The 23,436-nt window shown below is 42.1% G+C and overlaps 1 protein-coding gene across 1 annotated transcript; it reads right to left on the bottom strand.

The window, feature by feature from the left end:
- Positions 1–1,140: 1,140 nt before the first annotated feature.
- Positions 1,141–22,981, bottom strand: mfn2 (mitofusin 2). Its single transcript, XM_063033460.1, has 18 exons — positions 22,863–22,981; positions 22,147–22,325; positions 18,732–18,867; positions 18,263–18,425; positions 17,553–17,677; positions 17,327–17,435; positions 17,138–17,245; positions 15,413–15,566; positions 14,776–14,843; positions 14,463–14,584; positions 13,094–13,220; positions 12,844–12,948; positions 11,978–12,080; positions 11,033–11,253; positions 9,993–10,148; positions 5,217–5,413; positions 3,799–3,933; positions 1,141–3,423 (listed from the first exon to the last, which is right to left on the bottom strand). The coding sequence occupies exons 2-18, from the start codon at positions 22,319–22,321 to the stop codon at positions 3,354–3,356; spliced, it is 2,274 nt and encodes a 757-aa protein (XP_062889530.1). The 5' UTR covers positions 22,322–22,325; positions 22,863–22,981; the 3' UTR covers positions 1,141–3,353.
- Positions 22,982–23,436: the final 455 nt, after the last annotated feature.

Genomic DNA, 23,436 nt, shown 5'->3' on the forward strand with positions numbered 1-23,436 from the left:
AAAGACATGAAAAGTACAATTGATTATGTGTTATTAGTTTAGGGAGATTGTCTATTAATTGTGACTTAGATAAAGATCAGACCACATTTTAAGATTAATTACTGCAGTAAACCTGGTAATTGCAAAGGATTCACAAACTTTTTCTTGCAACTGTAAGACATAGGTCAGCTAATCTCAGTGAATGACAGACCAGGCATAAAGGGCTAAATAGCTTACTCTCTCTGTTCCAAAGTATAGAATATTGCCATCAGCTTTTACCCACTGAATTGCTGTCAATGCCCGAGATTAATTCCATATTTATGATTTCACGTCCTTGTTGCATTCCTCCTTGTGGTACAAACGAAGCTGTGCTCATTTGGTTGAAAGATGTCTCAACAGCGATCTCACACTCAACATCATCAAGACCAAGGAACTATTCATGGTTTTCAGTAAGGGGAGTCAGGAGAACACATACCGAGGAGTCAGCAGAGGAAAGGGAGTGCAGCTTTAAATTCCTGGGTGTCAACATCTTGAGGTTCTATCCTGGGCCCAACACACTGATGCCATGAAGGCACACCAATGGCTGTACTTTGTTGAGAGTTTGGTGACATGCCAAAACTCCTCAAAGGCTAGCAGATTTCTATAGATCTACATTGAAGCACACTCTGACTGGGTGCATCACAACCTTATATGAAGGTTCCAGTGCGCAGGGTCGCAAAAGGCTACACAAGGCTGTAGGCCCAGCCAGCTCCATCAAAGGCACAACCCTTCCCACCTGAGGACATTAGCTCAAGAAGGACCCTCATCATCCTGGACATAGTCTCTTTTTGATACTACCATCGGGAGAAAAGGTAGAGGAGCCTGAATACTCAATAATTCAGAATCAGCTTCATTCCCTTCTGCCCTCAGATTTCTGAATGGTCAATTAACCCATGAAAACTACCTCATTATTCCTTTTTATCAATATTTATTTTATAATTTATAGTAATTTTATGTCTGCACAGAACTGCTATCACAAAACAAAAAAAAAACCACTTCATAAAACTAAACCCAATTCTGATTCTGACCCAACTTTTGAACAATGAATGACTCAATATATATTTTAAACACAAAAAAGACTACCATAAAGGCATTAAGAATGAGTACTAGGTAAAAAGAATATTTTCCAAATTAAATTTATTTTAAACAAGCCCGTTACTGATTATGAGACAGCAAAAGCAATGGTACAAGTCACAGAGAAGTCTTTAATTAAATTTTAACTTTAAGGGTATATCTTGAGCAGCAAAAACTTAAAGTGCAATTTGACCAAAAACACTTGTTCAAAATCCAACAGAATAGGTACTGTCAAAAGTACAGAGATTTAGAACAAATAAAATACTGCAGATGCTGGATATCTGAAATGAAAACAAAAAAACATTGGAAATTCTCAGAACAAGAGTGCACCTAAGGGGAGAGAAAGAACTAATGTTTCAAATTAATTATCTCTAATCAGAAATTTCATCGTGGACAGAGATCTAGACCTATCCTGCAATCTTGTTATGGCAAGAATTTGGATTCATTAACGTTCATATTTTGCAGTGATGACTCAAACTCAAATGAAGTAGAATCCCATTCCTCCCAGAACACTCACTCAATTCTAATGAACAAATCTCGATAGAAAATTGATTTCTATTTTTAAAAAAAACACTAAGCAGAATGTCTTAGAAACATTAGCTAGCCTTTTCTCCACGATATTCATTAGTTTTTGAAGTGAAGGTGTGAATGCTTAAAATTGTGAATATAAATTTCAACCATGGTAGTGTTTAAACACAAAAATTATAACTTTAAACGCATCATAGATGAGGAAGCAGATCCAGAACTAGGTTCCTGGAACAGTTAAAAATGCTATTCACAATGCAAATATATCATCTCACCCCCATTCAGTCACCATACAGCAATAGAAACCAGTTAAAACACAAGACATATAAATGTTCATGGTAAATTGTTCCCTTCTTGGGGCAAGCCTGGAGAACCACCATGACAACACAGCAGAGCTCCACAGGTCTCTGAATCTTATAACTTTAGGGCAGTGGAGATGATGCCTCATACACACTGTGTAAAGATGTAACCAACTTCAAACCAAACACCTAACTAAATGATAAATCCACACAATAGCAGTGCATGCTCTTTCCATTTACACTGATAGGAAAAAAAAAAGGCAACCTTTTATAAATTAAATCCATTAGATGGAAATATTTACCTTTCATTGGCTCTTACTTATCACTCCCTGACAGATATTCTCTAGCACCAGGTATAGTGGGATGAACTGAGAAAAAGGAAGAACAGACTAGGGAAAACAGGCAGGGAAGAGGGCAAGAACAATGTTTGCCTTCAATTTCTGAAACTCCAAAGTAATTAGCACTAAATCAGAATTAGTGTAATTGTACTGGTGGTCTCACTTGACCCCTTCAATGTCCACATCTAAAATCATATCACAAACATTCTTTTCACATACAGCATTATTCTTCTATTTCCAGATTACCCAGTCCATTCGGAATTGAATTTATTCTTATATTTTTGCTACCAGCTGGCTAATTTGCATAACTGATTGCGACGCAGGAAACATCACCACATGCCAGGACTATATTCAGTTGAACATGTCAATTTCTGTTCAAGTCAAAATGTTTATAACTGCTTGTTATAAGAAACCGATCAGCAATGAACAGAACACCAGATCTGAGACAATGGTTAACTTTAAAAGTTACAGTTTGGGACTTAGTTGAGAAATTTGGAGTACTAACACTACCACAGTTGTAACGCATTTGGCAGATGGAACATACAGTGGGACAAAGATCAAATCCTTCTTAATCTTTCCCTGTAACCCGCATAGTTGGAAATTGAGTGTGTCTCTCAGTGTTGTATAAACAAAATTCTCAGCTTTTATTCCTTTGTAAAGATACAGACCAAGGTAAAGCAATAATTGCCACAGATTACCCTGACCAAATTCAATCAACATTCCTACCATGGTGTTAGATCTGTACAGCATGATTAGATTACCTGGGCAAACTGGAGGGGAGAGCAGGTAGTGTTCAGAGGGTCAAAATCCAAATGCATTCCTACTCCAGGTTGTACAGGGTTCGTGCTAGGGTAACAATCTGGATCAAGAGACTCCTCGTTGGAAAATTATAAGCACTGGGTTAGCACATCACTGTTGATAATTCTGCCCCAGCATCTTTAAATTAATTCCAAAAATGTTTATAAATTATTCTGAGCAAGAAATTAAGATCCCAGTGATGTCCTCACCACACTTCCCCGCCAGCCTCCTCTGATGCAGCAGCTAGACTGCCTTCCCCACAAATGAAGACATCTTGCGATCTTGCATCTGGCAGTCTAGTTCATCTGTTCTGCTGCAGGTATTGGTGAGTAAACATGTTCAGCTCACTGTCCAGCCAGCCAGCCTTGTTTCTGCAAAGAATGACACAGTTACTGCAAGTGCAGACAGGCTAAGTCCTCCCACTGGCCACCCGGGTACTCGCCCAGACCCAGGCTGCATTCCTCACTGGAGGGGCCCGGCAGTTCCCAAAACCCTAACCTTGAGGTTTGCAATAGCTTAACAAGAACAGAAAGAGTTCATATTGTTGTTTTTTGCCTGCAAGATGGAGGAAGCTTATCCCTGCTCCAAAGTTGCTGCATCAGTAATTTATGAGCTACAGCAGCAAGTACAACATGAAGTCAACACATTGGATCCCTTGAAATAGCTTTCCACAAAGCAAGTATCCGGTAGTTAACTCGTGGTCCCAAAGCTGACAAAATTCTCATGTTTGTTTTGCTGATACCCACCTGAGCAGTTTGGCTTTACTCTGGAGTGAGTCCAGTAATTCAATCTTCTTATTCAGTTCTTTAATCTCCTCATCCAGGTTCTGCCGTGTTACATCCACCTGCTGACACAACTGGGCAAATGTCCCTGCCAGTTCTCTGCAAGATAAAAATGAACACAGTAAAATCATGATGGAGGAGATATCTGCTGTAACAATAGCAAATGAAGAGATGGGAGGGTTTATGAAAAAAACCTATATTTCAGAGTCCTGTCACTGATGGCACTAAACAGCGACTCCTTTGCTCGTATCTTCGGAAACAGCTCTATTTACATCTTTCTTTTTCCCTTTCAGGGTTCTTTTGAAGACCCTGACCTGGAGTTACACGCAGACTTTGGTTCTTTGCGGGGAGTGGGACCCGTTCTCGCGGTTTCAGGACCGGCCGTTGTTGTTCGACATGCCAAGGGTTCGGCCTGAGAGTCTCACTCATATTTGGAAGCCTAAGATCTCAGGGTTCTGGAGACGGGTGGATTGACGGTCGGTGTCACGGCAGGAGACTCATGTGTCGTTGGGGAGGCCGGAAAATCTTTCGCTGTGGGCCCGAAGACCCGAGATCTTTGCAATCTTCAGGCACAGAACTCATAGCAAGCGACGAAACAGACTTTTTAACATTGTAAACCAACGGGTTGTTGTTATGTCTCCTGTTCACTGTGAAAATGAGGGATGCCTCCCTCTTCCCTATTAGGGAGAGAGAGAGAGAGAGAGAGAGAGAGAGAGATTGAAAGAACCTGTGGTTTGTCAAATACCGGATGAAATGCGAAAGTCTTTGGGGTAACTGCAAGTCTGTGTCTTTGTTATCGCCTAGCTCATGCTTGTGCTCAGTAGGCAGGTGCCCTTTTTTTTTTGCTGGGGGGGAGGGGGCATCTTTGCTGCCACTTATGCACGGTGGGGAGGATTTTGGGGTTCTCACGTTCAACTGTCGTTCATTCTTTGGGGCACTTCTCTGTTTTCGTGGATGTTTGCGAAGAATAAGCTTTTCAGGATATATATTGTATACATTTCTCTGACATAAAATTGGACCTTTGAACCTTTAATAACTGCACAAGGAAAATTTAAATTGGCATTTATTATGGTTCCTTCAGGAAGGTTACTTTCTAAGTCTCACATGTGAAGAAGTCATTGCAGTGAAGGTCTGAGAGAGAAGAAACACTGGCATATTGGGATTGGGATACCTGAAGGTCAGATGACTGAACCCCAGAAAGATTTATTTCCTTCATAGCGAGCTGGGGGGCAATCATGAAGATTGAAGGGAGCAACATGTACTTGGGGAAAAATGACTGTAATATGGGGAGCAGGAGGAAGGAAGAGGCATCTTTTGCAAAAACGCTGACACAGCTGTACCCCTCCCCACATCACTCCCTCCAAAAACTTTCTTACACTTACTGTTGCACCTGATGACTGCAGTTGGAACCAGTATAACTGACTATGAGCTGCAATTTCTCAGCAGCATAGTCCACAAACTGACGCTTGAAGGCTCGTTCCTTCGCTCTGGTTGTCCAAGTCAGTCGCTCATACACATAGAGGAGACCGTACATTCCGACACTCAATGCAATTAGCCGCCAGCCCACTGCTTTCCACACCTGAGAAAAAACAATCAGACGAGAACACATTTTTACAAACCAACCCCTATACCATTCCACATTCAGAAACGTTGGCTCATCTACCTGCTCCAACATCAGTGCTTGGGTATCAAGAACACCAGCAAACAATCTGCTAAACATAGATTGGGAGACTGCTTCACCAAACACCTATACAAAAAAAGCGGAATCTCCCGGTGGTCTCCCATTTCTATTCCATTTCCCATTCTGTCATATCAGTCCATGGCCTCCTCTAAGGTGTTCTTGTATTCCGTCTGGGTAGCCTCCAACCTTCAAGGCATGAACATCAATTTCTCAAACTTCCGGTAAGCGTCTCCTTCCCCCGCCCCCCCCACTTCACTATTCCCCCATTCCCGTTTCCCTCTCTCACCTTATCTCCTTACCCATTCATAACCTCCCTCTGGTGCTCCTCCCCCATCCCCTTCTACCCTCTCTCCTGTCAGTTTCCTCCTTCTCCAGCCCTTTATCTCTTTCACCAATTAGCCTCCTAGCTCTTTACGTCACCCTTCCACCCCTTCCCAGTTTTACCTATCACCTACCACCTTGTACTTCCTCCTCCCCTCCCCCACCTTCTTGCTCTAACCTCGTTTTTCCCCCCAGTCTTCATGAAGGGACTTGGCCCGAAATATTGACTATTTACTGTTTTCCATTAATGCTGCCCGGCCTGCGGAGTTCCCCCAGCATTTTGTGTGTTGCTTGGATTTCCAGCATCTTCAGATTTTCACGTCTTTATGCTAGAGGAACTCAGCAGATCCAACAGCATCTGTACGGAGAAAGGAACTATCAATATTTTGAGTCAAAACTCTGTAGGTGGGTAACAAATCAAAAACATAGGACCAGGGTGAATTCAGATTGCAGCAAAAATCATCATTATTTGCTGCAGGAAGTAAAAACAGGGATGATATCTTGGTGAAAATATTTCATTATACTTCAATATTGGGAACAAGAGCAGTAAAATGTTAAGATGCTCAATAGGATAAAATGTCAGAAGCAGAGACACACCATAGAAACCATAACCATAGAAACTACAGCACAGAAACAGGCCTTTTGGCCCTTCTTGGCTGTGCCAAACCATTTTCTGCCTAGTCCCACTGACCTGCACATGGACCATATCCCTCCATATCCCACCAAGCTGAAAAGAGGAACAAAAGTTCACAAGAACTTGGGCAATCAGTTGATGGAATCTACAACTAGGCAAGGTGACCTTTAGAGATAACTCAACGCCTTCTATGTCCGCTTTGAAAGGGAGAATATAGTTACAGCTGTGAAGATCCCTGCTGCATTGGTGACAATGTGATCTCTGTTTCAGAGGCCAATGTTAAGCTGTCTTTAAAGAGGATGAACCATTGCAAGGCGAACGGTCCTGACAAGGCTCTGAAAACTTGTGCCAACCAACTGGTGGGAGTATTCAAGGGCATTTTCTACCTCTCACTGCTACAGGCGGAAGTTCCTACTTGCTTCAAAAAGGCAACAATTATACCAATGCCTAAGAAAAATAATGTGAGCTGCCTTAATGAATATCACCCAGAAGCACTCATATCTACAGTGATGAAATGCTTTGAGAGGTTAGTCATGACTAGACCGAACTCCTCCCTCAGCAAGGACCTGGACTCACTGCAATTTGCCTATCGCCACAACAGGTCAATGTCAGATCAAATTTCAATGGCTCTCCTCATGGCTTAAGACTACCTGGACAATACAAACACCTATGTCAGGACGCCGTTCATCGACCATAGCTCAGTACTTAACACCATCATTCCCACAATCCTGATTGATAAGTTACAGAACCTGAACTCTGTACCTCCCTCTGCAATTGGATCCTCGACTTACAAACTGGAAGACCACAATCTGTGCGGATTGGTGATATCTTCTCCTATTAAAAGGGGTGTGTGCTTAGCTCACTGCTCTACTCTCTCTACACCCATGACTGTGTGGCCAGGCATTGCTGAAATGCCATCTATAAATTTGCTGATGATACAATTGTTGGTAGGATCTCAGATGGTGACGAGAGGGAGTACAGGAGCAAGATATGCCAACTAGTGGAGTGGTGTTGCAGCAACAACCTGGCACTCAACGTCAATGAGACGAAAGAGCTGATTGTGGACTTCAGGAAGGGCAAGACAAAGGAGCACATACCAATCCTCATGGAGGGATCAGAAGTGGAGAGAGTGAGCAATTTCAAGTTCCTGGGTGTCAAGATCTCTGAGGATCTAACCTGGTCCCAACATATTAATGCAGTTATAAAGAAGGCAAGACAGCGACTATACTTCATTAGGAGTTTGAAGAGATTTAGTATGTCAATAAATACACTCAAAAACTTCTATAGATGTACCGTGGAGATAGGCCGCATCACTGTCTGGGGTGGGGGGTGGGGGCTACTGCACAGGATGGAAAGAAGCTGCAGAAGGTTGTAAATCTAGTCAGTTCCACCTTAGGTACCAGCCTACAAAATATCCTGGATATATTCAAAGAGCGATGTCTTAGAAAGGCAGCGTCCATTATTAAGGACCTCCAGCACCCAGGCATCCCTTTTTAGATTAGATTAGATTCAACTTTATTGTCATTGTGCCGAGTACAGATACAAAGCCAATGAAATGCAATTAGCATCTGACCAGAAGTGCAAAAGAATAGTATTATTTACAAAATAACTGAATAAATAGTGCTACAACATACAAATATAAAAGAACTGAGACAGTGCAATATGGGCACAATACTGCTTAGCGCTGTGATGTGAGGTTCAGCAGGGTCACAGCCTCAGGGAAGAAGCTCTTCCTGTGCCTGCTGGTGTGGGAGCGGAGGCTCCTGTAGCGCCTACCAGATGGGAGGAGAGTAAAAAGTCCATGGTTAGGGTGAGATGCATCCTTGATAATGCTTTTCGCCCTGGCCAGGCAGCGTTTACCATCAGGAAGGAGGTACAGAAGCCTGAAGGCACACACTCAGCGATTCAGGAACAGCTTCTTCCCTCTGCCATCCAATTCCTAAATGGACATTGAACCCATGAACACTACCTCACTTTCTAATATATATTATTTCTGTTTTTTGCACGATTTTTAATCCATTCAATTTGCATATACTGTAATTTATTTATTTATTTATTATTTTTTCCTTCCTTCTGTATTATATTTTGCATTGAGCTGGTGCTGAGTTAACAAATTTCATGACACATGCCGGTGATAATAAACCTGATTCTGATTTTAGTTGAGGCCAGAATGCCGACATACTCATCTATAATCTCATGTCTGGTAAAGGAACCTTGTTAATGTGAATGAACTCTTAAGGGAAGTGCAATGAGATAGTGATAATGTGCTCACTGTCAAAGTTCATAGATTCAGCATTGGGAGGCTAAATTAAGACATTTACAAACAATGCTTTAACGATCCCTTTTAATGAGCTCAGTGTCAACTCAAATCCCTTTCATTCTTGATTAACCTTTCACTGATCAAACAGAACAAAGTTGACAGGCAATTCACAATGAGATATTATCCAGCTCAATTACATTGCTCATTTGGTTAGTGAGATCATGGAAACAATGAGGGCGGGAGGAGAAGATGGCAGCCCCCGGTGAAATTATATCATATCTGTTAAATAGGGGCTGTGGACAATTCTGATTTGATGGAGACAGACGTGAAAGCACAGAGGAACATCTGGAGTAATTTCTGAAATGCTGGTTTGCTGCCACTGCTACTGTGCGATTGAGAATCTCTGGAGGGAAGGCCCCAAAATCCCCAGCTTTGCCTGCTGCTGGCAACCAAGGCTGAGGTTGAAGCATTCGGATAGAGATGGCGCTCGGTACTCGGTGTCGGAGGGCTGATCGGAGCTCGAAGTTTTCGGATGACTCAGAGTCAGACTGTGGTTGGCCATGGCACAGAGAGTTTTCTTCCTTCTCCCGTCTACGTGAGGTGTGGGACTTTCGAGAGACTTTGACCTTTTTTTTTACTGTGCCATGGCCTGTTCTTCATCAAGTTATGGTATTGTTGCACTGTTGTAACCATATGTTATAATTATGTGGTTTTTTGTTAGTTTTTCAGTCTTGGTCTGTCCTGTGTTTCTGTGATATCACACTGGAGGAATATTGTATCATTTCTTAATGCATGCATTACTAAATGACAATAAAAGAGGACTGCGTGTCCTCGTAATCTAATCTAATCTTGAAATAAATAAAACCCACAGTATTTTAATGTACTCAAGTCATTCAATTGTCTGAAAGTCCCAGATCGTCCCAATGTAGTATTTCCTCCTCAGCTCTGATAAGAAAGACAAATGTCCCAAAAAAATCATTAATTGTGACTGATTGATTTTGATTTACTTTAAGATCTAATAGGACTGAAGTATTTTCCCCTTCAGCATCCCAGCACCAACCCTTGCCCTCGGATTCTATCCCAACTCATTTATCCCACTTACCCATAATGCATTATTGTTGTGCTCTGTGTACAAACACTAGTTGAAGCGTACACAGTTATACAAAGACTTGTCAAACCACCAGTGACACCAAACAGTTGCCAGTTGTGGGAGCGGGCAAAGATCACCATAACCTGATGCTAACCGAGAAATTGTCACTTACCAGCCCACCAACAACGATTATTCCCATTGATGTCCGCGAGGTTAAAGATGCTAATCCAGTTACCATAGATACCATAAGTTCTTCCTGGGTCATTGACCCTTGAGGTAAAGGTGGCAAGCTAGTGCTGACTGGGGTAATAGGCAGTTGCCTTGGAACCTGGAGACACAGGGAACCAAAATTCAGCAAGAGAAAAGCTGCATACAAGCCACTGATAATTTCTGACACCACTCATCAATAAGAAAATGAAACAATTGCCACTGGAGGCAGCTGTAACTCAGTGGGAAGTACTCTCACTGATGTTGCAGCGTTGAATCCAGAGGTCTGTGCACAAGCTGGGCTGATGCACCCCTAGCAACACTAAAGGAGTGTTGTGGTACTGAAAGGCGCATTCTAATGACTGATACATAGTCAGAGGTGCCCCCTTTCAGATTGGACTTTAAATAGGGAAGCAGTAAAGGCTACCTCATTAAATACAGTAAGACAGAGTTAAGATAGATTTTTGCACAATGGGGCTATTAAGGGCTATGAGGAACAGGCAGGTAGGTGGAGCCAAATCAGCCACGACCTTACTGAATGGAAGAGCAGGCTATCTGACCAGCCGAGCCTATTCCTGGTCCTATTTCTTATGTTACTCATGATCAATCAGCTACTTAGGTTCTATCCTTCAAGCCAGAACAGCACAACATTGGTATTTTTCCAAATACTTATCCATTGACCAAGATATTAAAACAATTTATCAAGCCTTCCCTGACTGCTGCAGTTATCTATGCTACACCTTATCAGAGGTATCTCTTTCAAATTTGATGTTTAATCAAGATCCTGTTGGCTTCCTAGAAATATGTGAGAGACAAGAATTCTTGCTGGTACTACTTGGGCCTCTTTAATTAATGCTGACCTAGAGACAGATACATGATCATTATCACTTTGCTGGGTATGGAAGCTTACAATGCACAGACTGACCACAGTGGTCAGCAGAGACCCGTTTGAGTGAAGGATCTATTTCTTGCTCCAACTCTGATTTTTCCTTCTCTGCCCCTTACCTGATCATTGCATCCCACCAGTGCCCTGCGGCCGTTCTTTGGTCCAAGGAAACGGTTAACAAGCATTGTCCATCCAAGAGAGAAGTGAAATTCAATATCTTCCTGAAAGTCTGCACAGAGACGATCGCAGTTCAGGTCGTAGCTGAGACTGAAACGCTGACGGGGGACTGGAAGATCGACGTGGCCTCTCTCTGTAGGTGGCAGCAGGGGCTGGAGGCTGTCTGGATAAAATTTGGAGAGATATCGTCACTAAACCATAACTTACTCTTCAGTTGTGTTCCCATATCAGTGTCATCTGCACTGATCGATGAATTCAAGAGGAATATGAGAACTACGACAAGATCAAGGGTCCATCTATTTTGCAGAATATAATACAATTAACAAAGAAGACACCAAGTAATAATAATAAATCCACATCAATTTGTCCACAGCAAACCCAAATATAATACGAGGAAGCACCAATGGAGTACAAATTACCTGTTCTTACCCAGCAATCCACCCTTACTTCAATACTTCAACTGATTTGAATATGTAGTGGACCCATTCTATTACCACCATAAAGTCCCTTCATCTGCTAATCCTGGGCAATCTCTCCCTCTGAATCTCTGGAATTCTCTGCCCCAAGGGTAGTGGAAATCAGATCATGAGAAATATTTGAGGTGGATATTAATGAATAGTTGAAAGATTGAGAAATGGAGGGTTATGTGGGAACTGGCAGATGAGGTCAGAATAAATTAGCCACGTTCATACTCAAGGAAGGGCATAGTGAGTCTAACTCCCACTGCTACTTTCTTACAATAGTTGATTGAGAGAAAACAGGATTTGAGACTTCAGCTTGAAACAAGCAAATCTGTAGTTTGTGCCCAAGTTGGATATTATTTGTTGATGTACAACTGAAGCACTGGATTATTATAGTGCAAAATAATCGACTTCCCAACAAATTACCAATCATCTCTTGCTGGGTTTTCTGGAGGCTGGATGTAATGGCAACAGAGCAACGCTCGGACATGTTGCGTCCCAGACCTTCCTCGAGGTGCTTATGAAGCTCCTGCAAAAGAGAAAAAAGATTGGTGCTTAAGTTATGGAAGAAGTTGAAAAAAAAACAACCCCAAATGGAAGTAACACTTTCACATGTGCCTTAGAGAACCAATAATTCAGATTTGTTTCATCATCTGTGCAGGGAGTCTGGCCTCACTTAGGCCTTGTATGATTGAAAAACACCCCTACTTTGATCTCTAAATCTCTTGCAATGAAAACCAACAAATAATGTGCCTCCCCATTAGATTGCTTAACCTTCATATTCACTGTTTCAGTTTAAAGCACGTCCACTTCATTCTGAACACCAGGAGCACTGAATCTCTCGTCATTTAAAAAATATTCTATTATTCTACTTTTCTTTCTCCCACTATTTTTACAGAAGTTTCCATCTCCCATATCCTCGCCCATTAACTTGACCCAGATACATGTGGTGAGGCCACTAGACATTCTCTTTACAGCCCACACTGTAGACAAACTGAGTCATCAACAATGCTTCTCTTATTTAAATCATGCTGCTTGTTAACCAACATTACTCGCCAAATGTCACAGATACCAATTTTATTTATAATCTTTATCAAAAGGTCTTATGAAAATAAAGCAAGACAAATCAATTAAATCCATTCTGCTTGACATAGTCGAAATTTCCAAAAGATTCGTTACACATCATCTTCATTTCATAAATCCATGTTAGCTCTGCCCTGTTCCTACTAATAAAAATTCCCAGGGTCTCCAAACGAGGAACAATCTTCTCTCCCTTTTACATTGACACTCACACTCTTGTAGACTTTGAGCACCACTGAGGAGGGGTGAAAATCCAAGTGGAAATCATCCACCAACATGGAAAGGTGTCGTATCTCTTCTGCCATTGCATTAGAGACCTGTAACAAAGCAAACAGCATCAAAGAGCAGCAGACTGTATTCAACAGCTTATGCAAAGGCCTTGAGCAACAGAACAAATTAAACATTAAAATCACACACCCACCCCACCACAGCAGAAACAGAGTGCAATTTCTCCACTCTCACCTGTCGCTCCACCTCTTCAGTAATTTGTTTGATTTTGCTTTTACAATCCTGGGTTAATAGATCTAGCTGATTTTCAATAAACTCCAAACGATTCATTCGCTCCTCTCTCTGATTCAGGCAATGCACCCTGAAAAAAATTTGAAGTAGCTTTCAGTTTCATTTTCCATCATATTTTGGTGTTCCTCATTTTCCCGAATTAATGTCTCTGCGCTTCAATCAGGCAGACAGCAGAAGATGTTTAGCAATACTGGCATGCTATGTTGGCGCCAGAACGTGCGGCAAAACTCACAGCCTATCCACATGTGAGTGGATCCAGGAGTGCCCCTATTAACTGTTTGAAGAGAGACAGAGAGAGACATTCATCATTGATGGTTTGTTTGGAAAGGAGAGAGAGACGAAGATTGACAGTTGGACTGACACTGGAGTTAAGTTTGGAGTTTTACTTTGGAGATAAAAACTGAGCAGCTCGAAGGTTGCTATGGTGACCAGCAGGGACATTATTGATGTTACTTCCAAGGACTTGTTGCCTGCTCGCATTCCTTTACAGACAAAGGAAGGAGGGACTCTTTGAATGACAGGTGATGCTCAGCACAGAGAAATAAATAGGAGGTCAGATGATACAGACCTCAGACACGATCTGGACACTGAATGAGCATTGTTGTGCCCGCAGAGAAAGTGGGTTTTGGAGGATCAATTAGGCGGATCGATCCAAATTGCTATTTCAGTGAAGGAGAAGGGGTTGACTGATGGGGAGTTGTCTATGTGTCCACCCTTGGCGGGGTGATAGCTCCACCACAGGAAAACCGGTCCCCCTGGTTAAAGTTACAGTCGGTGACTTGTAAAGGATTTCGGAGGACGACGAGAAGATCAACGGCATCAGCTCACCTGAAGACTCAACTCACTCTCTCTCTCTCCATCACTACTCAACTACGTACCATGAACTGAACTTCACTCAACATCGTAAGACTGTACCTTTTTACCCCTAGACTTAAAGAAGCCTGGCTTTCATACATATATTTCCACACTTACTGATTTATGTACTTATATATTCATTGCTAACCTGTGTGATTTATTTACATTGATATTACTGTATTGCGTAGTTACTAATAAATATTAGTAGTTTATAGCAATACGAGACTCCAAAGTGGTTTCTATTTCTGCTGGTTTCTTTATCCCCGTCACGGGGTACGTGACACACAGCACACCCTTTAAGTGTGTCAGCTGTTAACCAAACGATACATTTCACTCCATGTGATAAATAAATGAACCTGAATCTGATGGCTGGATTGGGAAGGAAATCTGATGCCAAAGCATCATCACATATTAAACCCTGTCCAAAATACATGACTAATGCAATCCCAGTACGCACCTTTGCTCAGTGGCAGAGACATGGACAGAATCCATAATTTGCCGCAGGGCCTCCGAGATCTGCTTGGCGCGGACAGTGTGTTGCTCAAACTTGGTTTTCACTGCTGACTGCGAAATACATTCCTGTGGATAGTGTTCAGCAAACAATTACTGGACTCACCTTAAACCTCATAGTAAGAATAACTCACAAGTTAACAGTTTGGTCAGATGGACTGTTATGAAAACATACCAGCAGTCAGCATCATTAAAGCATTCAGAACAAATTTACAAAACAGATCAACTTGGAAGGAAGCTGCAAATCAGCAAACGCTCACCTCAAACCGTCGCTCAAAGTTCTGGAATTCAAACATTCTTGCTTGGAATCCCTCAGCGAGTGCTCCACCTGTTCGTAACATAGAACAGCTTGAGTTATAGCACTTTTATTGCAAATTATTGCTTAAACTGATAGAAATGGGGCAGGGATAAGAAGTGAAAGAGAGCTGCTTTTAATTCATTAATGACAACCGAATTAGGATTTCAAATTTTGAAAGCTCTGCAATAATTTCAGATTTAGTCCAAGTTGATAATATTCACAATCATTCATAGAATGATCTGGCTCCTTATGGCCTTCCTAGAGACTGTGCCTTCTTACTCAGTTGCTCACAGTGCACGAGTCTGAGTGAATATTCATCTGGCTCCAGAAACATCTAAAATTTATTAATGAATCAAGGTGACCATGTCGAACCTTGACCCATTTTACATTCCATATATAAAGAGCTAATGATCCTACATGTTAAAGGTGATATATTGTATAAACAAGGTGATACTTGAAGCAGACAAGAATGGAATTAATTGGATAGCTTTCTCAAAGAAATGTGTGACTTATAGAATGCAAAGCGAGACCAGTTTACACCGTTTATGCCATAACCCAGATTTAGACTAAATGAGCAGCATTCTGTATCTCTGTCATACCTCCTTCAGGCATTCCTTGAGCTTTCTGGATCCGAGCATTCAAGACTTCCTTGGCCGATACAAAGAAAATGCGATCAGTGGCCTGAGCCCGGTCTACCACTCCTAGCTCGTCCACCAAGAAACTGGTGCAGCGATCCATATGCTGGCGTCGCACCTGCCGAAGAAATCCCACTTACTCGTACCAAATACAGAATATCCTATTGAAGATGGCAGTATTAAAACGCATAACTCTTGCCACTGGTGTCATATTGCAAAGTGTGCAGAGTATCCATTAAAAGATACTCTATATACACACACACCCCTCTCCACTTCCATGGCAGGCATCAGGCCATTCAGCCTTGCCGTACATCAACGTTCCCTCATTCTTTCTTTTTATTTTACAGCTGCATGGACCAACCATTGGTCTAAGCAGGACATTTTTACATGGCCTGAAAATTGGATGGCACTTTAAATGTTTTTTTTTAAATACTTAGAATGAAAACTCACACACTTTTGATTTTATTTATTAATTGAAGGGTATGATGAAATACAGTACAAAGAAAATCTTTTACATTTCATAAACTTTTTCCTCATGTCTTTATTACAAATCCATTGTCTATAAATACTGTTTAGATTAATTTTACATCCAGATGAAAGTTGTGTCTTAATCCTCTTTAGATCATCCAGATGCTCCACTTCTAGTTTAAGGATTTACATTTGATTGAATTCATAAGCCTGAATTCACGTTCGCAGTCAACTATAGAAGTTTGAAACATTCCAACAATGTCAACAAGAATCGACAGTTCGTCAAATTCTTTGTGTCTAAGCATGTAGTTCAACATATTAGTGAACATTTTAATTAAACTAGTCTTAACTTTCTCAGAAATGACAAATTTGAAATTACAGTATTGCTGCAGCATTTTTCAGGCAAAACTTTTGTCATAGTTCGTAATAGTAGCTGTGCTTGCTATTCTCTTAACTCATTGTCAGGAAATCTATTACCCAAGTGACTAAACACACCAATGAATGAATAATAGCTGCAGTATTGATGCAAGCAGATCTTTCACTTTGTCACTCCAATAAACAGCATCACCAAGATACTATGACTGTAACTTGTTATTTTTTGCTTTTTAGATTGCAGTGCTTCAATTGTATTCAAACAGCTTTTCTGAAGGGATTTACAAAGAGATGCCAGATCTTCTAAAACATCATTAAGGACAGTTAGTGCTTCTTGATATTGTGGATTGGTCAAAATCTTCAGGCAGTAGTTACTGACTGGGTCGTTACATTCATTAACTTACTCTTTGCAATACTGGATCAAAACTTCCATGACATAAAAATTATATTACCATTATATAAAAGAAAATTCCAGCTGCGCAGCAACAAAGGCTATGCATGCAGGAGCATTTCAGTTACTATGCAGCCTAGGGGGAACAGTGCCGTGTATTGACTCTTCTGAAAGGAGGAAGTTTCAAAAGATACTTGAAGTACACTTGCAGCCAGAACCTCTGTGGAAAAGCTGGAACTGTTCTTTTTGAAACAAAGCAGCAGAGAGTAAAATTCCCAAACGGGTTCAAATACTGAGAACGGTAAGAACAAGGAGAAGCCATTTCCATTGACACAGAACTCATGCCATTCACCTCAACTTTAGCAATTCTCTACCAATTCCACCAGTCCCACACCAATACAATGTACCAGTACCCACTCAATGAGGTATCCTGCCCTGCTTTATTTCTCTCTCCTTACCTCTTCCATGTATTCAGGTTCCGATGCAGATGCATCCCAGCGGTTATTGAGGATAAAAATATTGGGTTGTGACAACCGCTCGTTCACTTTGTGAAAAAATTGCTTTTCCTGTAACAGAAATCAAAAGGTAAACTCTACCTCATATAAGGACTACAGAGATTTGCAAACAGGGGCAGCTCGCTCACTTACCGTCTGCATCAATGTTGACTCAGAGTTTGCAACCAACACAAACACATCAGCATCCAGACAGAACTTATCAATCCAGCTGTCTAGCTCGGTGGTTACGTCAATTCCAGGACTGAGAGGAACAGAACAAAACAAGAAAGTCATTCGGTAAATGCATAAAACAGGACAGAATCCCAGCATTTACAGCAAGACCAAGTTTTGGGATCAACCTTTCAGCATAATTTCATACCTGTCCATCAGCACCAAGTCATCTCGCAGTAAGGCACACTTCATCTTGGGCCACATGACAGAAACAAGGCTGCCAGCAGTGAGTTGCTCATCCTGGTGTAGTGCATGAGCCAAATGATTCACAGTCTGCAGTGGTCACAACAAACACCAAAATCCAAGTTCAACATTTTCCTCATGGTATCTCTCACACAAACCTCAGCTCTGAGACCAGAATACACCTTTATCCTGATAGGGTGACAAGGCTTGCTTCAGCTACAAGAGATGCCGATAAATAGCGATGCTTTGTTTCAGCTGGCAGAGAGATGTACAAGACTGGCTCATGGAAGTCTCCAACTTCACCAAACCAGATAGGATGAAAATCTCAGTAAATTGAAAGCATTAGCAAATACCTCAGTGCTAGTGTACTACAGGGCTACAGTAGTGAAACAAAGAACGAGCTGTTAAAATAACAGCTATCTCCCAACATTTCCAACCACAGTATGTTGGAACCCCATTCATCACATGATGCTAATCCCACCTACCAACAACTGTTATCCCTACGTGAACCACTCACTCCAATAATCTTCATTTTATTTTTAAATCTACCACATCCCCATCTAACTTTCTCCCATTAAGTGCTGGTCCACCACACCCCCATTAACTTTCCAAGACAACTGGCTGAAGCCTTAATCTACATCACATAGCCCACTGGGCTTTAAACTGCCATCTCACCTTGATGTTCCGTTTCTCCTCAGATCCATCTGTGAGCAGATAGGCTTCGTTACCATCTGATCCTTCCACTCGCAGGAAGCAGTTGGTAGTGTGGCCGATTCCGGAAGGTAGGACTTTGTCCCACAGCATGGCGTTGATCACTGTGCTTTTCCCATTGCTCGTCCTGTGAAAGAACAACAGTCAATCCACAGCAGAACTGGGACAAGAGGTATTGAACCAGTAGCAACAAGAGTAGGTCCAACTAAATTTCAAGCAATTCTAAAAATACCAACCAGAATCAAATCTAACATAGGTGCACAGAACTGTAACTGTATGCTAGTGTCAATCATTGTTCACAGGGAGACAAGAGACTGCAGATGCTGGAATCTGCAGCAACAGATTATGATCTACATGGAGATCAGCAGCAACTTACAGAACAGAATAGACCTAGGATTAAAGAGGTAGGAACTGGGATTCATTATAAACATACCTGCCAAAAAAAGCCACCTTCATATGTCGCCTTGCCAGTACCTCACTGATCCCTCCAACCTTTGAAAGATAACCAGTTACTTCCAGCACTTGCTCTTCTGTGGTGATTGGATCCAGTTCTCCATCCTGGTAAGTTTCTGCAGAATTTTTTAAAAATCCGAATTTTATTATGGAATTGTAGTCAGTAGTCCAGATTTGAGTTTGAAAGTGAATGCAGTCTCCAGGAATGTCACTAGAAAAACCAGTGTAAGAATGTATGCACATTATCAACTAGGGTACCATAAAGCTGAACAATCTGGGCTGTTGAGCTGTTATAAGCATGAATCAGAACCTAGTTTAGTATCTCTGGCATATATCATGAAATTTGTTGTCTTTGTGGCAGTAGTACATAGCAATACATAATAGAAAAGTCTGAATTACAGTAAATATATATACAAATTAAATAAGCAGTCCAAATAAAATAGTGTGGTAGTGTTCATGGGTTCACTGTCCATTCAGAAATCAGATGGCAGAAGGGAAGAAGTTCTTCCTGAATCATTGAGTGAATGCCTTCAGGCTCCAGTACCTCTTCCCTGATGGTAGCAATGACAAGAGGGCATGTCCTGGGTGATGGGAGTCCTCAATGATGGATACCGTCTTTTTGAGACATCACTCCTTGAAAATGTCCTGGATACTACAGAAACAACGAAGGGTCTCGGCCTGAAACGTCGACTGCGCCTCTTCCTATAGATGCTGCTTGGCCTGCTGCGTTCACCAGCAACTTTGATGTATGTTGCTTGGATACTACAGAGGCTAGTTCCCATGATGGAGCTGACTGAGTTCACAATTTTCTGCAGCTTCTTTCAATCCTGCGCAGTAGCGTCCCATTCCGCTCAGCACCACCGTACCAGGTGGTGATGCAGCCAGTTAGAATGCTCTCCATTGTACATCTGTAGAAATTTGTGAGTGTCTTTGGTGACAGAGCAAATCCCCTCAACTCCTAATGAAATATAGTCACTTTCATGCCTTCTTCATTACTGCATCGATACATTGGGTCCAGGATATATCCTCAGAGATACTGACACCAGGAACTTGAAGTTGCTCACTCCTTCCACTTCTGATCCCTCGAAGAGGACCAGTGTGTGTTCCCTCGTCTTACCCTTCCTGAAGTCCACAATCAGTTCTATGGTCTTATTGACACTGAGTGCAAGGTTGCTGCTGCAACACCATTCAACTAGCTGATACATCTTACTCCTATACACTTTCTCACCACCATTAATGAGAAAAATAAGGTAACATTATTACTGAATAATCATATTGATCAAAAGCAATCAACAGATAAACCGCTAGCTAGTACAATCTAGAGATAAGCTCAAGAAAGGGTTTTTATCAGTTGGGTCACAAAGACACCTTCTTATCTAGCCCTCTGGAATCAAGAATGACAATAAAAAAAACCTTTACCGGAAGCATAACGATTCTTTTTTGTCATTCTTTATCTCAGAGAAAGGAACTAGCAGATTTTTGGTTACTAGTGGAACCAAGGGAGATGGAATTAGTGCAGAAAATATAGCTGATGTAAAACATCAGCAATGGTTGCTAATCATATTGAGCTGGCATAAAGGACCAAAGAGCCAACTCAATCCTGATTAAAGTCTCAGCCGAAAAGTTGACTATTATTTACCCTTTTCCATAGATGTTGCCTGGCCTGCAGAGTTCCTCCAGCGTTTTGTGTGTGTTGCTTTGGATTTCCAGCATTTTCTGCTGTTTGTGATCCTATTTTTACCTAAGGTCTTAAGATTCGGTATGGCATCTAAAACACTGGCAAACTTCTATAGATGTGCGATGGGGAGTATACTGACTGGCTGTATCGTTGCCTGGTATGGAAACACTAGTGCCCTCGAACAGAAAATCCTACAAAATATAGTGGATACAGCCCAGTCCATCATGGGTAAAGCCCTCCCCACCATCGAGCACAGCTACATGAAATACTGTTGCATAAAAACAGCATCCAACATCAGGACCCCCACCACCCAGGCCACACTCTCTTCTCGCTGCTGCCATCAGGTAGGTGGTACAGGAGCCTCAGGACTCACACCACCCAGTTCAGGAACAGTTACCATCACTCAACCATCAGGCCCTTGAACCAAGGGGATAACTTCACTTGCCCCATCATTGAAATGCTCCCACAACCTAAGCACTCACTTTCAAGGAATCTTTCTCTCATGTTCTCAATATTTATTGTTTATTTATTATTATTTCTTCCTTTTTGTATTAGCAGTTTGTTGACTTTTTCCACACTGGTTGAATACCCAAATTGGTGTAATCTTTCATTGATTCTACAATGGTTATTATTCTATTGTGCATTTGTTGAGTGTGTCCACAAGAAAATGAATCTCTGCTATATGGTGACACATATGTGCTTTGATAATAAATTTATTTTGAACTAGCATACATTTGATTACTGCACAACACTTGCAAACCCCTCCCTTTTGGCTTTGTGGAAGTACATCTGTAGTCTTTAAGTCTTTATGAATTTGAAACTTTTATAAAATGTAACTTGACAAAATCGAACCTATGAAATCCCAGAGTGCTTTGCTGGTTTGGATAGAAAGCTTACAAGTCTGTGCATGCGTTTTATATCAAGGTTTGAGTTTTATAGCAGGGGTAGGGATATTTTGACAACAGAGGCAAGAATAACATAGCCTCTAAAGAACAAGTATCAGGAACCAGATAAAGATGCAGGTAACAAAGAAATGTTATGGAATGGAATTAATTACTGCTCTCTGGGAAAAGTATAAAAGTTCAAGCACAAGACTGAAGTGACTTCCAGACAATAGCACGAGGAGTAGCTTCCCTTGCAAGTAAATGATAAATGCACCTATAATTTGATCCACTCTGAATTTGTTGTAGCTTGGTTTTGTATTTGGAAGACCTAGCTGAACGGCACATGAATATATATGTTTTTTTAAGTGTCTGGTTAGTTACGTGCGTACGCTGATCTGCAGGTACTAAGAAGTTACACCTTGTGAATAGCAGGCCAGCTAATAAGTTACCTCTCTAAAGGTATGCATTCAATTCATACTAAGAATGGTGAACGACAGGAGACACAAGAGACTAGCAGGTTCTGGGAGTGGGCCAACAATCTGCCTGAGGAACTCAGCAGGTCAAGCAGCATCTGTGGCGGGTTGAAAGCCTCCATCCTGAAATCAACCCAGGAGGTCCTCTATTTCTCCAGTTGTAATGTTCCTGGTTTCTCACACACTGTTCCTTCTCCAAAAGATGGGCTTCCAGTGAAGTCCACGGTTCCTTCCGCCAGCACACCTATTCTGTTCTGCCTTCTGAGCTCCTCCAGTGGACTGCTTGTTGGCCAGTTACAGAACTTGCAAGGGTCTATGCATACATACCCCATTTCCGACCCTGTAAAGGCCACAACCCACCTTTCAGAAATGCAGCACTTTCCTTGATGTAAGCTGCAAGCTGTTCAAAGATTCCATTGATCTTCTTTTTAGCAGTGACAAAGTGTTTGAGCGGTGAAGCGTTAACCTCGGCCATCAGACGCTTGTCTTTTTTACCAATGACGACTGGGTGTGAGCGGGAGAACATCAGAGACATGGCACTGAAAGACAGAGAGAGATGTGAAGCATAGAGCATGGGAGGGAGGAGGGAGAAGAGAAATAGCCTTTCCTCGTTCATACCACAACAGCATTACAAAATGGATTGTTTTCACAAACATAGATAAAAGTCCCGGTCAAAGGGTCAGAGGTTTGCTCAACAGACATATTGGCTCTGTCCAGCGAATGGGGACGATTAGAACGAAGGCAGTAAGGATAAGGAGAATGGGATGGGGTAATGAGGAAGGCTGGTTAGCAGTCCGGGTGTAAATGAGGAACATGGTAGGAGTGGGAGGAAGGCGGAGGGTGAGGGGGGACACTGAGCCTTGCGGTCCTATCAGCCGAAACTGAAGCTTCGGGTTTGACCTCCCGCTCCAAGTTCTGGCACCACTCCGGCCTGGCGCAAAGCTCGGCGCAGCGCCGTGACTTTGTCCCCGGGGTCGAACGCCAGCTCTCTCTCTGCCGCCGGGGGCGACTGGGCCTTCACTCTGGACACACCGGCGTGCCGAGCTCACGCACCCGCTCAGTAACCGGAGCCTTGCCTGATCTGCAGCCGCCACTCTCCTCCCACGGCCGAAGCGGCTTCACCTCACTCCAGGGCCCCGTCCGAGCGTCATTAACCTGTGACAGGAATACGTCATCAAACCACACCGGAAACGAGCGCTGCTAGGGTTTGTAGGCGGCAAGCTGGGCGCTGAGTTTCATTGGGAGCCTATCTTTAAGTGGGAAGGAAATGTGCTTGAGAAATAGGAACAGTACACAGGATAACTAGAGGTCGGAATAGAAGTGAAAACAGAAAATGGTAGGAAAAAAAAACAGCAGGCCAAGTAGCATTTGTGAAATACACATTTTCTGCAATGCATACAAAATGTTGAGAGGAACTGAAAAAAGTCAAGCATCATAAACGGAGGGAAATAAACAGTAGACGTTACGAGCTGAGACCCTTCATCAGGACTGAAGAGGAGCCTCCTTACTTTGCACTTTCTTTATTCCCCTGACTTGCTAAGTCCCTCCAACGTTTTGTGTGTGTTTTTCAAGATTAACAGCATCTGCACAACCTCTTGTGTTTTTGTACATTTTCTGCCTTTATTTCAGGTATGCTGCGTCTGTAGGGTA

Source organism: Mobula hypostoma, chromosome 25 (genome assembly GCF_963921235.1).
Source record: "Mobula hypostoma chromosome 25, sMobHyp1.1, whole genome shotgun sequence".
Lineage (NCBI taxonomy): Eukaryota > Metazoa > Chordata > Chondrichthyes > Myliobatiformes > Myliobatidae > Mobula > Mobula hypostoma.